Source organism: Ornithodoros turicata, chromosome 1 (genome assembly GCF_037126465.1).
Source record: "Ornithodoros turicata isolate Travis chromosome 1, ASM3712646v1, whole genome shotgun sequence".
NCBI lineage: Eukaryota > Metazoa > Arthropoda > Arachnida > Ixodida > Argasidae > Ornithodoros > Ornithodoros turicata.
In genome coordinates this window covers 189795072-189811316 of record NC_088201.1, presented here as the reverse complement: position 1 = coordinate 189811316, position 16245 = coordinate 189795072, and the positions used below count along the sequence as shown (strand labels likewise).

The window sequence follows — 16245 nt, the reverse complement described above, 5'->3', positions numbered from 1 at the left end:
TAGTCAGTGGGTGGTGTTTCGAAGTTTTTTAACTCGCTTGATTGACAAGTATATACCATTTAGAATACTTAGATCAAAGAAAAGATGCAAATAACCATACGTATCGTCAACCATTAGAAAGCTTATACGTAAAAGAAGTCGTTTGTACTGCCTGTATAAAGCTAGCAGAAGTGAAATAACAAGAGCCAGACTATCAGCGGTATCAGGTCAGTTAAGAGTCGAACTAAAGCAAGCTAAAACTAGATATTTTCAAACTCTTAATGACCGTGTTAGTAGTAGCCGTGATCTGTGGAAGCACATTAGATGTAATGGCAAAACACAAGTCGGAATATCTAACATAGTCTATGATAACCTAAATCTAAATGACAACGTTGATATGGCGACTGCTTGTTATTTCAGTTCTGTGTTCAGTACTCCTCGAGTCCAAGTTGCCAACCCTGAGTTTGTGGCTAACGTGGAAGTGCCCATGGCCCCGCTTGTTCTTTCAGTTAACGGCATTATGAAATTATGCAATAATCTGGCTGTAAGAAAGTGTTCTGGCCCTCACATGATACCTGCTATTATTCTTCAACGCTGTAGTTCTTCTGTCTCCGAGTATTTGTTCCAGTTATTTGATCTGTCGTTAAAGACATCATCGCTTCCTGATGAGTGGAAACATGCAAACGTGGCTCCAATATTTAAGTCAGGTGATCGACGTTGCGTCGAAAATTATAGACCTGTGTCTCTCCTGTGTATCGTTTCAAAGATCCTTGAGCACATTGTTTACTCCAACGTTGCTAAACATTTAACTAATAATAACTTTCTGTCACCTTTTCAACACGGTTTTCGGCCAGGCTATTCTTGCGTTACTCAGTTGATTTCCTTTCACCATGATATAGCCTTGGCGTGGGATGAGGGTATCCAAACTGATTGTGTTTTTCTTGATTTTCGGAAGGCGTTTGATTCTGTGCCTCATAGTTTGCTATGTTACAAGCTGCAAATGCTAAGATTAGATTCAATTGTCTTTAGGTGGTTATTAGATTACATGATGAATAGGTCACAACGTGTTGTAGTTAATGGTGCTAATTCGTGTCGATCCTTCGTGACCTCGGGTGTCCCTCAGGGGTCCGTTCTGGGGCCCTTGCTCTTTCTAATATATGTTAACGACATTACAACGAATATTCAGTCGAACATCCGATTATTCGCAGATGACTGCGTTGTGTATCGCAAGGTATCAGGACCGAATGACGTTCTCTTACTTCAGAGAGACCTTGACGCTATTGCTGCCTGGTGTGCTACATGGGGCATGACCCTAAATACTAGTAAATGAAAAGTTCTTCATTTTAACCGCACTAGTCGCACAAGAATACATTCGTATGTAATAGGATCTGTCCCTCTTGCGCTGACAAATGAATACAAATACTTGGGTGTTTTATTCCAGTCTAATTTACACTGGGAGAGTCACATCAATCAGGTTGTGTCCGGGGCAAGTCGTACTTTGTTTTTTCTTAGACGCAACTTTAAGCGGGCGCCGCGTAATGTAAAGGAAACTGTTTTCAAATCATACGTTCTCCCCATATTAGAGTATGCTTCGGTGGTGTGGGATCCCCAGCAGGGATATTTACAGAAAAGGATTCAGGGAGTTCAGAATATGGCAGCGAGGTTCGTGTCGGGTAATTATTATTTTCTTATCCGCTCTCATGAACTTATTGCCAACTTAGGGTGGGACAATTTAAAGAATAGAAGGCGATATAATCGATTGAAATTGCTGTACGATATTCATAGCGGAAACACTGGTCTAAATAAGGATGAATTTCTTCTACCACCTGTGTATGTATCGTCCAGGATGGATCACTCTAAAAAAATTGAACCATTGCGTTTTTCAACGAGTGTTTTAAAGCAATCCTTCTTTTGTTCCACCATCCCAGAGTGGCATTCTCTGCCCCAAGAAGCCGTTAATGCTGCCAATAATACATTATTTATGGCTAAGATTAGGTGTCTTATGCACTGATTCTTAGTTTTTGTTGTTACTCTTCTTCTTTTTTTTTTTCGTTTCTACCATGTAATACAGTGTGTACTCAGTGTACAATATTGGTGTGTTTTCCTGAGAATGATGCAAGTAGCATCACAATTGTGCTTCCTCACTCCTCTGCTGTAATGCCTCACGGCTCTCTGAATAAATAAATATAAAAAACACAAACAATGGGGAAGCGGCGTCTTCCAAGTTTATATCGAAATGGGAAAGAAAACGTCCCAAGTTACCTGAAGGCCAACGTTGCTAGCCGTAGCTTTGTGGTCCAGTGTACGTAGCAAGGAGTAACTCGGGTATGCCAGACGGCGGCAGGGACACCTGAATAGGAACTCTAACACGCCAAAATGTACACGTTGCGGAATATTCGGACACCCGTCGTGTACTAAGCCTTGCCCGCGATGCCAATGCGACCACCCGATAGCTGAGTGTAGGCAGAGGACCTTTGCAGCAGCTTAGGCTACTCCAAGGAACTGGTGCCTCCCCACATAACCACCAACGTCCTGAGGATATCCCGATCTGATCCTAATGTCCTGGTCACCACAGGGTGTCTTGAAGACGTTAATCAGACGTTTTTCTGGATCTCCTAGACATGTCCCAAAACCTGATCTGTTTCTGATATCCTGTGGACGTCTGTGGGATTATGCACATGGAACAACGGTAATATGATGCCAGGTATTTGCAATATCCGTGCACACCTTTTTAAAATTGCATGAAATGGCAGATTAAATCATTCGGTAATTGTGAATTCGATTAAACTTGTAATCATCGTTTTTGTCGTATTCAGTCGTTAATTTCGTTCTGAGCAACATTGTTGGTTGGACTGTACATTTCCAGTGGCGCTGAATAATTCATTATGTAACTACAGACACAGGTGACACAGAAGCAGTCATTCAGGAATAGATTGTGAGCGTGATCAAGCGAGTTCGAAACCGCAATCTACTCGATTCAGCGCCGGCGCGGATTTACGGGAAGCCCATCGCATCGCCATCAACCGCAGTTCTTTGTTGTGTTCTAGTTTGCTGCGCGGCGAGTTCCTCTCGCAGTTTCAGAAGTGGTTCTGCGTTGTGCTTCTGCTTTGTGCTTCCACCTTGTTCACCCGTGGCACGTTTTCGAGGTACTTCTATTTCTAATATAGGATGTGAATTGCTTGAGTGCGAAATGCCGAAATTCAAGAGTAGACGCTATGTCCCAGACAACACAAAGACATCCCTGTGACATCCACATAACATCATGCCCTGGACTTCAGGATATCCCAGTGACATCCTGTTTTGTCCAAGAGACCATCATTCGGCTGTCCCTAGAACACTGCCAAATCAAACAGACAATTGTCTGTTTGATTTGGCAGTGTTCTGAAATAAATTTTGAACCATAGCAACGTAGGTATGTCACTCCTTCTGGATGGTGGAACAAACCACATGATGTGGCTTATCCCCCAATTACACCCAGAGCACACTGGGCCAAAAGGGGAGGGGTACGACCCCAAAGATACGTCCTGTAATTGTCCGGAAAATGTCATGTCGGACGTTCTCGGGATTAAAAATAGAACGTCCGATGATGTTGCAATGAACGACCTAGGGACAGCCGAATGATGGTCTCTTGGACAAAACAGGATGTCACTGGGATATCCTGAAGTCCAGGGCATGATGTTATGTGGATGTCACAGGGATGTCTTTGTGTTGTCTGGGTCCACTCGATGTAATCCCAGAAACCACGGATCTCGAGGTCGAAGTCGTGGTACTATCTGAGACCAGAAACAAAGAGGAAAATCAAATCGAGAGCAAAGAGCAATCGAAAGATGCACCAACCAGTGGCGCAAGTAACGAACACAGAAATGAGAAAATCGATAGTGATAAACCACATCTCGATGAAAATGAATGGCCGCTACTTAGACCACAGCATAATGACGAGGTCCCAGTGAATCATTCAATAACGATGAATAGGAGAAAGAAAAAAAGACATCCGTTATCACATTTGATGCACAAGATGAACAAGAACCATTGAAGGAGTCTCGAAGTGCGCCATTAATCACGGAACAACATATCGATTTACAGACAGTGTCTTTTCCTTTTGACCGAGCACCTTTCGCTGCCCTAGGTGGTGAAGAAAACACAAGTAATATCCCACCGATAAGGATAGAGCGCGAAGGTCAACCTATCAAAGGTATAACGAGCGAAGAAAATGAAACTGCCCCGAGTGAACATGCTATCAGCCAGGAAACAGCGAAACTCATAAAGAAAAGAGCACGTAGGAAAAAACAAAAAGGAACAATACAAAAAGTATCGATAGGAGCAACAGTTGCCTACATCGAAACATTCCAACATATGCCGCAACTATCAAGTGAAACAGACTCAGAAAGCGATGATAAGTCGCCGGCAGCAAAACATTTCAAGAAAAAGACAGAAAAGGCAGAAGAAGCTCAGAACAATCCAGTGGTAATGAGGAGGTATAAACGCGAACCCAAACAGGGCTCGAACAGACGGAAGTAAACACGAGTGACTCAAATGAGGATAGTTATCAAAGCCTGGCGTGAGACACATCAGCTGACACGCTCTTAGCAGATAATGACGGCGAACACTTAGAAGATACCCTATAGGAAAAAAAAGGTAAAAAAAAACTTCCCTGTAACATGTCAGTAACTTTTATGATTACAATTTCCTTTCTTTCTTTCTTTCATGATAATGAATGGCGGCTGTTTACAAATAGCTACATGGAACGTAAGGGGTTGTCGCGTGCACTGCCGAGGCTCAAGAACAGTTATGAACGCTGCCCTCTCTCTTTCAATGCACAAGAGAAGCTGCATCACCTCCTGGCGTCCGGCCACCGCCTCGCACTACAGTGGATCCCATCCCACAAAGGCATCCCCGCCAACGAGATGGCAGACGCCCTGAGAAAGCAGGCCACCACCATGACCCTGGTCCACAAGGCACCTCCCACCACCAGCAAGGCTAAGAAGACCATGGCCCTCCACGTGCGCAGTTTCCACCCGGACAAGCTCACTGCGGAAGGGATAGCACCTCCACCCCGCAACACAGCTGTCCTATGCAGGGACGAGGCTGCTGCTGAGGCTTCGAACATACCGGCGTACGGCTTCACAATCGCCCAGATCGGCCACACACGCTGCGGAACCTGCGGAGTCCAGGAGAGTGTTGCTCACCTAATTACCCGCTGTAGAGAGACTGCTTCTTAGAGAGAACTTATTTTGCAGAACCTGATCAGCGCCCACATCACCGACCACAGCCAGGTTAACCTGATCTGCCACATGGGCCCACGACACCAGCGCCGACGTATACAGAGGGGGCTGCTCCCATCCCCTCTCCCATCCCTTTCCCAGTGGATGAAACTTGCCGTCTGTTTTGAGAGGCAGACCTCTCTGTCTTCCTTTGTGCCACTCCACCCCACTCCGTAGATTCCGTCCTTGTCTCTCGAAGCGAGCGCACGATCGCTTCCTCTGCTCCTGTCAAGGTCAAGTCGAATGTCGCTCACATCGCCGGCTCCTGCCTGTCTGGGCACTCCCGCTTTCGCGTCCGCTTGGCGGAAGCCTTTGTTTTGTCAACAACAGCTCTTATCAGACCTCTCCAGTGTTCTGATTGTTCTACTTCAGTGCTCTGTTGTGCTGTGCATGGTGACATCTATCACTGGATTAGGCTTCAGCCAAAGACGATCATCCCCCGTCACATGGATGCGATCGACAATCTCTGGCAAGTAAAGAAAAACGCTCTAGCCACTGCTGCAGCGCTGCTGCCCAGACAAAGTACAATGTCCGAAACAGCTTCTCTGCAACTCCACCACCTCCCGCTTACTCGAAAGAACTCATTCAACCGCTCAGCAACGAAACTCATGTACAGGTAATTGAAGATGCTCGTCTCCTGGACGCCCTTCATGCATGAAACAGTGATGGGAACGATGACCCGCTCTCGCGCAGCAGTTACTCATGATCGCAAACAAGTGACGAAGACATGAAGCACTCTACTGAATGAGAAAGTGACGGGTTCTCACTACCGCGTCGCCAACTGAAAAGGAAGAGACTAATCGAACGTCGTCTCAGCAACTCAAGTGAGGAGACTGTCAAGAGCATCCGCCGATCTCAGCGCACGGAATTTCTACACCGCACAGTGCACCTCTTCCGTCCTACAGGTGAGGAAGTAAATGTTGGTAGCCTTCAGATATTGAAACTCGAACATTTCCTCGAATCTGAGGCCCCTATGAAATCGCTGAAATTAGAACATGGCAAAAAGCATCGCTGCCGTGGACCTAAATTCTAACGGTGGTGTGAGCAAGCTCCTTCGCCTAACGCGTCTCAGCAGCCAAAAAGTCAATGCCTTCCTCCCGGCCACTCCCAGCTCTACAATTGGTCTAATCCGCGTGAAGGACTTGACAATCAAAGATTCCGACATGAAGCAGCGCCGCCGTTCAACTGTACCTGTACGGAACGTCAGGCAGGGGAAAAGGGCGAGTGGGTAAAGGTTAGTTTTTCGACTGGCCCGCTTCCAAAATGTCGGCACATCGGAGCAACTGCCCAGTTAGTATCTATATGCCAAAGCCCACGCAGTGCGGAAAGTATGGCAGTTTTGGCCATGTGAAAGCCACATGTGAACGAAAAGTGTCTTGCCTGCAGTGCGTCGGGGACCACACCCTAGCCGATTGCCAGAAAGAAGTTGTGCTGAAGTGCGCAAATTGCGTGGAGCAACATTCAGCGCTCGACAGCTCGTGTCCTGTAAAACAGCTTGAGACAGCAGCAAACCGCTACAGCCTCAAGAAAAAGACGATGGTCAAGGAAGCTTGCCAAAAATTCTCAGGAACAACAAAGGTGCCTCATCAAAGAAAGCTCCTGAGACAGCAAACTGCACTTCAGAACCCCACCACAAAGTGACGCAACAACCAGAACGCCAAACGCCATCCAGCAGCCAGTCAGGACACTCAGGCAAGGTCCCATATAAGGATGTTGTCAGTGGCCAACCCGCCAAAGCCCAACCACCAACTGGCCCTTTGGAACCCATCTCATCAGCTGGCCTCCGTGCACGTGCCCGCCGTGTTATGGGAGATGCCTCACTCAACTCATCCAGCTTCCCGAAATCTCTCAAAGTCGACCGGCCAACGCCTTCACTTGAAGCAACAGTGCCACAGAACGCTGCGGATTCCCGCCCTATATCCTTATCCGCAACCATCATTACGTTAGTCTTCAAGATCATTGAAGCCACCATGAACAGCTCCAGGGTACCAGCTCCTGTTTCTCTGTTTCTGCCGTTTCAAGGGACTGTCGCCTCTTTCTTCTGTGCATAGACTTTCTGTGGATAACTCAGTTCAGCTATCTAGTGCCGACAGCTCTTTCTCACCGTCATGAATAGTGCAGTTTCACAAGTCCCAAACCCTCACTCCCTGCCAAAAATCCTGCAATTTCCTGCTGTTTCCTGCTGCAATTCCTGCTGCAACTTCCTGCTGCAATTTCCTGCCTCCGGAGGCCAATCCTGCTGTTTTGGCCTCCGATTCAAGCTTGCAGAACTAAAACAACAGTTTCTGAAAACCCCATACAGTGTGATGTGCCTCCAAGGGTCCAACCTCCCTGACGGTAGGGTTTTTTCCAAATACACAAGGTACACTACTCCTTGCATCCCTTATGCCAATCATGGCAGTGTAGCTCTTTTTGTTGCAAAGCACCTCCCCCAGACGGAGCCTCTACTGCAAGGCTATGCTCAACAGACGCGGAAATCGTTGCAGTAAAAATCTGCTTTGGAAACAACGAACTGACTGTCGCTTCAGTATACCTTCGTCCGAGTGTTGTTGCCAGTGCTCCCTAACCTGTGGACTACGTAAGACAACTCAGCCCCTGCACGAGCGACACCACTGATCTGCTGCCGCCGGACATCCTGCAGCAAGTACAGGCCATCCTGCCTGGACCACTCCTGTTGTCAGGCGACTTCAACGCCCATCATGCGCTATGGGGAAGCCATAAGATGGACGTCCGTGGAAGGCTAATCGTGTCAGCGCTCCAGAACAAGGACCTCGTCGTTGCAAACACTGGGGAGCCTACCTACATGCGTGCCCTGTACGCCAGTGCGACCGACTTGACCCTGCACACGCCCGACGTTCCCGCGCACTGGGACATCGACATGGACACCAGAGGGAGCGACCATGTCCTCATCACGGTCACTCTGGCCTACAAAGACGCCAATCCCAAAAGGGAAGCACGCTGTCATCAACTGGAGCAAGTTCCGGGCACACCTATCTTCAGCCACCGGACATGACATCACTCACGACATCGCTGCTGCCCAAACAACCGAAACGCGGACCATCGTCAACCCCCCCCCCCCTCAGGTGTTCCCAAACCGGATCTAAAATTCCTGAATCTGAACGCCGCACGCCGACGAGCCCAACGTGCTGTGCGCAAGCACTACAGCCCCGAAAGCCTGACCAACTTCCGTGGCATCTCGGCCGTCCTGCTACGTCACGCCGTCTCACTGGTACGGGAGCACTGGAAAGCTTTTTCTGCCTCTCTCACCTGCCACACGCCGTCCAGAAAGATCTGGGGAGTAGCTAAATCCCCGATGCCACAACGAGGCTGTTCCAGTCACTGGCCATCGCCAAAGGGATAACGGTGGACCAGCTCGCAGAAGTCTTCGCTGGAAATTTGGGCGAAGGAAGAGGCGTACCCATCACCTCCACACCGAGGCCTGCTCACGCAATCATCGACAGCCTGTTCATTGCCATGGAACTGCATTGCGCTCTGGCACGACTCAGGTCGAAATCTGCGCCCGTCGCAGATTGCGTATCCAACCAGAGCCTGCGCAACCTTCCAGACACGGCCTTCTCCCGGCTCCTGGACGCCATTAACCTACACTGGTGCCAAGGATGCCCCCCCCCCCGAATGGCGACACAGCACCATTGTGCCGATCCCAAAGCGCCAAAACCCGTCAGTGAAGTCTCCTCCTATCGGCCAATTTCCCTCACCTCTTGCCTGGGAAAGCCCGTAGAGAGGATGATTCACCGTCGCATCCTGTGGCCGCTCCACTGGTGAGTGTGTGTGTGTGTAGCTGAAAGTTTAGTGGCGCGAGGGCAACTAAGGCCAAAAGGCGCCAAATGAATGACGAATGTGAGCTCAAGGTGCATTAATGGGTATGGATGGATTAATAAAAATCATGTTTAGTACGTCATAAAATAGATAATCTAAAAACTGTTAAAAGATCCAAGCTTTTACAGGGTACCTTTCAGCTTAGTGGTTTCTAAAAATTTGATGAAATTTATATGTGGCACAACTCGTTCCTCACTCAGCAAGAGAGAAGGGTGATAAGTGATTTGATATCGATAAAATGCTGAAAAGTAAGTGCCACGATGATGTTCATATAAAGGACATGTCAAAACAATATGTATTACTGTCAAAGGTTCGCAACGATGATGGCATTCTGGCTGTTCTTCACCTAACAATAAGTGACGATGTGTTATGTTGGTATGTCCGATCCGAAGTCTTGCAAATGTAACTTCACCAAACCTGTTTTTGTTGCGACTGCTACCCCATTCGTTAACTGTTGGTTTGATTATGTGTAACTTGTTTTGTATTTCCGTATTCCAGCTTTCCTGCCATAACGATAGCACGCTCGACTGGTGCTCCCGACACTGCTACCGCCGTGCATAATTGGTTTCCGCCGCCACCTCAGCTGCCGGAACTCACTGCTTGACTACGTCTCGGACGTTCACAACGCGGCCAAGAACAAGCTCAAGACAGCCGACGTGTTCTTTGACGTCAAGGCCGCATTTGACACGGTTCCAACAGTGATGCACTGGGCAATGTAGGCATAGGAGGCAGGGCTGCTTTGTACATCCACAGCCTGATTGCAGACCGGACACTCCGAGTTCGGCTTGGCACCACCCTCAGTATCTGGCGTCGGCAAAACCTTAGAGTTCCACAGGGGTCCGCTGTTATTCAACCTTGTGATGGCCGGTCTTCCCAGCACCCTTACACCTGTTTCGCCCGACTTACGTTTGTCCATCTACGCGGACGACGTATGCGTGTGTACGTGCGGAAGGCGCCCCGAAGAACTGCATCAAAGTATACAGGAAGCAGTCGACGTACCTCGCAACTACATCGAATCCCAAAGCATCTCCATCTCAACTGAGAAAACTAAGCTCATGCTGCTCGGACCTGGCTCAAGCTGGGCAGACCTACAACCCATTGCCCTTCATCGAACCCCAATAGACTACACGAAAAAGCACAAATTCCTGGGAATTACGCTTGACAGCCGACTCTACTGGGTTCGTTGCGCGGCTGCTGCAAATGAGGCATGCCTGTCTGTTTCCAGCATATGGTCCACCATTTCAGCGGCCCTTCATCGGGATGCCAACAGCGCACCGCAGTCATGCTGCACAATGCGACTACCGCTGCCACACTGCTCTTCGGCCTGCCATACGCTTTGCCCTGCCACTCAGCGTTTGACACCTTGGAGGCAACTCCCCGAAACGGCCTGATACACGCCCTTGGTATCCCGTCCTCCACCCGATGTGACGCTGTGCTCGCAGAAGGCAACGCAGTCCCTCTCCGCCTAGCTGTAACGCAACGGCTCCTGCAACAGATCGCACGGCTGCGCAAATCATCACCCGGTAGGCAACTCATCCGCCGCCTGCGCTCCAGGACCTTCCAGAATATCATCCCAAAGGTCCCACAAGCCACCAGCCCACTACCACCATGGACCTACAATGACTTAACCATCGGCTTGCGACTTCCTAGCATCCCCAAGAAAAGTAAAGTGGCTGACTCCGTGGCCCAAATGATCGCCGCTGACTAACTGACATAGCACTTCGAAGGATTCGTACACTTTTATACGGACGCTTTCATCGACGGCTCCAAAGGTGTCAGCGCCATCGCCCGCCATGCACCTGCTCTCAACGTCTCCTGCGCCAAAGCCATCGCCCGAACCCTCCCATCTATAGAGGCTGAGCTGCTAGCCATCAAAAAGGCACTGGACACTGTAGGCAAAACAGCCCCCACAAAGGCCATCATCATCACAGACTCCACAGGAGCCCTTGTCCGCATCCTCAATCACCATAATCAATGCCACTCCGCCAGCCGGTTCAGAAGCAAAATTCAAGCTCTGCGCGACGCAGGCATCACTGTAGCCCTTCAATGGGTGCCTAGCCACAAAGGAATTTCCGGTAACGAAGTCGCCGACCAACTTTGCAGACAGGCATCGCAAAAGCCCCCCCCCCCCCTACAGAGCCCAGTCAACAGGGCAGCATGCCCGAGGGAGCATGCTACAAGCACTACATGACGCCCACATCGACGACATAACGCCACAAACATCCTGTACCCCATGGGCACCCTACGTCGACGCAGAACCATCCAGTCGGCTTTCCCGCATTTCCTGAGATCTACTGGACTCCATCAACGGCTGTAGCCTGACCAGCCTCCCAGCGGCACATATGAAACCAGTGACCGTCATCACGGCACCCCCAAGGTCCTTCTACGGCTGGCCAGCCGTGTAAAAAGCCCAGCCGGCATGTCGACCCCTTGCAGCCCAGCCAACTATGGCAGTTGCCCCAAGGGCCGTGCTGCGATCGTCTCAATGAAAGAGGAGCCTGTGATGATAGACCATGGTGCGTGTGGGGACTGAGGCATGTGAGGGGATAGACATGTTACTCAGCAGGACTTCAAGCAAAACAACGTGACATGTGAAGCATGTTGTGACTGACCTCCGTAAACTGTTCTTGCCAGCTCAGGTCAACAGGCATTGTCACAGAGCAGGATGGCAAAGAGGTAGAAAATCTGTAGAAACTGAGATGTGAAGTGCCTGTCACTGAGTAGCTTCTGTAGGAGCCTGCAGAAATATATTGTAAACTGCATAATATCGAGCAAGTGCTGTGACACACGCACTAAAAGCAAAAAGCACACGCACTAAACACAAATAGTGTATGCTCGCTTTGTTCGTGCGTTTTTAGCTAAACGACTCAGTCACGGGTCACATATGAAAAATAAAGTGTGAAAAACGAAATGCATGAAGAGTGCTGGGTTCCCCGGAACTCCACAAAGCTATGGAACATTAGCTGTTTCAACACACTCTTCGGACATATCTATGTCAGCGCTCATATTCCCTCACAGCGTCTTCAACGATCTGCAAACACAGCTGTTGCAGTTTACCAATAACGAGATATATAATTCTAATATCACATCCTTTCGTCGTCGTTTCGTGAGCTCCACGCATTCGTCTGCTGGCGACAGCTTGTCACAGCCAAGAGGAACAGCCCCACGCTTCAAAGTCCTCCGAGATTTCGCCAGACCGAACTCGAACTTGAAGCGATTAGTTATCTCAAAGCCACAGCTGGAGAAATGCGCGGAACAAACTCTTGCCGCTTTCGCCGTCTTCCAGCCCGGCGGTTTGCCCAAGGCATCTACCCATGCCTTGCCTTCCGTAATTCCGGCTCACTCGGAAAAAGAAAAAAACGAGAGGGTCGGATCTTTCACTGAAGTCCTCGTACAGTACACCGAAGCACAACTTACACCAACCATGTTATAGATCAAAGTGGACGAAACGGATAAAACGGGATAGCTACACGGTCACAATCGTCACGCCAAAGTGATCAACAACAAACTGACATTCCATCCATGTGCGCAATCACGTGACCAAAACAGACGCCAGAGACGTTGTTACGCACATTGTTGCCCGAGTACATGGTGCTGCTCGGAGCAGACGGCGCTTTTCTGTTGAACCAAGTTTGCAAATGTTTTTCAGCGTTTCTGAAGAAAACTTTTCGGTGACATTAATTTTAAGCTACCGCGATTCCATACCCACCATCAGCTCAACTATGTTTTTGTTCCGGACACCACCTTTAAGGGGATTCTTGCGGATAAAGACCACTCTCGAGAGCTTCCACTGGACAGGAATCCAACAGTCCCGGAGGGAGACATTGACAATCCCCACGAGAAGGGACGTGTGTGAAGACCGCACACACTTGAAAGGTCTGATAGACACTTTGGCGAGGACGGGAGCAGAGGGGCAGAGTGCGTGGACGTGCGGATCGTGGTCGTCAAGGGAAACAGGGACATATCCCTTGGGAGCGGACAATTGGAAACTAAGAGCGCGCCACGGTAGCGCATTGGTAAAGCAGCGCTCGAGATCAGGGGCGCACTCATTCAGGAGGAAGCATATATCGGACGGGATGGAAAGGTCGTGGAAGGAGCGCTCATTGGCGGGAGGGAACGCGACGAAGGAGACGATAGAGGGAGCCGGGACGCATGGGAAACGACACATGGGAATGCAGAGAGAAAAAGTGCTCAGATATAGCCTTGGAAACGGCGAGCTTGAAGGAAGGGTTGAGGCGCTTGTAAGCACCCAGTTGAGAGGGGAGGTGTTGTGGAGGAGATTCTTCCAGGCAGCTTTGCGCAGGGGGAGAGAACGGGCGCAGGACACATTCCACCAGGCGGGGAGCGGGCAACTAGTGCGCTTCACGCTGGAGAACGACGCAGCAGAGACAGACTCCGCGACGGCCGAGAGGAACAGTGAGCTGGAGGTAATGTCGCACACGTCCTGCAGGAAGTGCTGGTTGAGGTAGGCCACCTGGGAGGATAACTGGACAAAATGACACACACTGAGCACATGGGGCAGATGAGAAAGAGGCGGAGTCAACCGTGAAGAGAAGAGGCACATGGTCGCTATTGCAACGATGTGGAGCGGCTGCCAAAAGGCGATGAGACAGGGATCAGAGAAGAAAGAAATGGCAATGGAGGATGATTGACGATTGCGGAAGAACGTTGAGTGCTGCGAGTTGGCCAGCGCAAGGGAGTTTGCTGTGACCCAGGCGTACAAACGCAGGCCGCGGGGGTCAGTGCGATAGTCCCATGCAAAATGGTGGGAGTTGAAGTCGCCCAATAGGACGATATTGGACGAGCAAGAAGCAAGGGCGGAATCAAAGACAGCCTCGTCGACGAAACCGCCGGGGCAGTACGCATTAGCAAAAAAAAAAAAACAAAAAAAAAACGGGGAAGCCCACATGGGGCGCAGAGCTGGACTAGAAGAAGCTCTGCAGCTGGGGTACATGATGATGAGGCGAGGGCAGAGGTACCAAGCGTGACGAGGCCCCCACCACGCCTGTTGTCCCTGTCACAGCGGAAAGTAGAGAAGCCAGGGATGGAGAAGGCGTCGCCAGAAAGAAGCCAATATTCCTGCAGACACACAATGTGAGGGTAGTAAGTAGAGATTCGCACATGAAGGTCAATGAGCGAGGTCAAGACGTTGCGGCAGTTCCACTGAAGGGTTTTAAGGAGGACCATCAGAAGCAATACTCGACTTGACAATTTGAGCCAGAAGGTCCTTGGGGACTTGGCAGGCCTTTTTGTGGTGAGAAGGAGAAGGAGGTGAGGGCACACCAACACTCTTGGCAGAAGGACAGTCTTGCGAAGCAGACCTCACCATGGGCTCAGGAGGAGGCTCGTGGAAAACAGGGGGAAGCGAAGGAGGAGGCAGAGGAGGGCATACAGCAGGGGTAGTGCAACCGGAGGCGGCAGCAGAAAGAGAGCTAGGAGCAGAAGGGACAGTAGGGGGAGGGGAAGCACCAACTGGATACGGGGCGGCGTCAGCATCCTCTGGAGCAGGGGGACGCAACAACTTCTCGAGAGCCGCAGAGATGCAAGCATCGATAAGCCTAACCAGGTCATCCCGACAAGGAAAATGGTAAATGCCGGCAGAGGAAACAGCGCTGTATGAAGAAGACGCAGAACGTGACGAGATAGTATTCACGGTTTCAGCACGCGAGCACGGGATAGTGTCCGTGGTGCGTAAGACGGAGAGCTCGGACTCCCTCGCCGGACGGAATCCGAATCGGTTGCATACGGACTTCTGCTGAGGCAACAAGAGAGCTGAGAAGCCTGACATACCGAGTCCGAATGATGAAGGGAACACTTCTTGCAGCGAACAGCAGAACGACATGACTTAGCGGGATGAGAGAAGCGCCTGCACTGTGCACACTGCAAAGGGCGCCGAATGAAGTCATCCACCGGAAAGATACACGGCCAAGCTTAGACCTCGAGCGGGCGGGTTTGTCCCATAAAAGTAACAATGACGCAGCCAATGGGAGATTCGACGGCGTTAACAAGCCTGCCGCAGCGTTAAACAGAGAGGGCATCGCAGGGAATAAACAAATCGAGAAGGTCGACCGCCGACAAGGACAAGTCTACAACGCGAGAGATGCATGCCTTTGACACACGTCAGGCGAGGAGAGACGAAAGCACGCACACGGACAGCGCCAAAATGATCATATTGCAGGAGGTCTATCACCGACAGTGGGTTCGAGGATCGACAGATCATGCCACTACGAGAGTAGGAACGCACATCGCAGATATTCATATAAGCGGAAGGGGCACGCTCAAACTGACGTTGGATCAGCCGCGGATTCCCGAGCGAAAGGCGTGACTCGTTATTCGGGACAAGAGCGATGGGGACGGAAGACAACCCATCTCGAAGGAACACGCGGACGTCGTCCTCAAATACAATTTTGCGAGAAGCAAACCAACAGGGTTCCCAGCCAGCCCTCCCCGAACCGTCCATGGTCAGATCTGCCCTTCGTCGTTCCTGTTCCCGGGAAGGGAGAACAAAACCGTCTTCGTCGTCCGCTAGTTCGGTGTCCGTCGACTCGGCCAATCTATTGTTGTCCTGGGATATTTCATACGCGGCATCCGATGCAGATTGCCGATCGCTCTTTGTTGCCTCTGTGTCAACGATATCCATACCCCATCAAGGGCTGACTTCTTCGCTGTCGGACGCCGTGGTGATGCCATCCGAGTTGCCTTGGAGCTCTGATGCAGCCATCTTTAAGACAATCCAGCTGCGGTGTGCGACGTTTAGAAGTTTACTGGACGATGCCGAAGAATAATTCCTGCACTGCATACAGGAAGCGCATGCGAAGCTCTGAAAAGAGCTGTTTAAGCGGCGGGGATAAGCCCCGAAACGGAGAGAAACGGCTGACGCGTCCGCACTCGTCGGCGTCTACAGGGTGAATGTCCGCAGAGCAATGATCTCGGAGAGGAGCGATGGAGAAACATACATCTCTCTTCGTAGCGCAGGAGAAGGTTGTGGAAACGGCGCGGGGGGGGGGGGGGTGACGTTGATGTAGAGGAAGTGGAAACAAGGTCTGCCTGCTCAAAAAGGCGGCACGTTTCGTTTCCTTGGGGAAGGGAAACAGGAAATAAAGTAGAGAGAGGGGGAGGGTAGATGTTAGATTTTGTTGATAAGTCCAGTGTCCTCCATGAATTGGAG

General features: G+C 50.3%; 1 protein-coding gene across 1 annotated transcript; it reads right to left on the bottom strand.

Moving 5' to 3' along the window:
- Nucleotides 1-14250: 14250 nt before the first annotated feature.
- LOC135392295 (uncharacterized) lies at nt 14251-15717 on the bottom strand. Its single transcript, XM_064623012.1, has 2 exons — nt 15500-15717; nt 14251-14689 (listed from the first exon to the last, which is right to left on the bottom strand). Exons 1-2 carry the CDS (start codon nt 15715-15717, stop codon nt 14251-14253), a joined length of 657 nt encoding a protein of 218 aa, XP_064479082.1.
- Nucleotides 15718-16245: the final 528 nt, after the last annotated feature.

What these genes read in the sequence shown, in the direction of transcription:
- LOC135392295 (XM_064623012.1), bottom strand. Translation starts at nt 15,717, where the DNA reads ATGGATATCGTTGACACAGAGGCAACAAAGAGCGATCGGCAATCTGCA. An exon ending in GCTGGCTGGGAACCCTGTTG is followed by an intron (nt 14,690 to 15,499) that starts GTTTGCTTCTCG and finishes TTCTTCATACAG; the next exon opens with CGCTGTTTCCTCTGCCGGCA.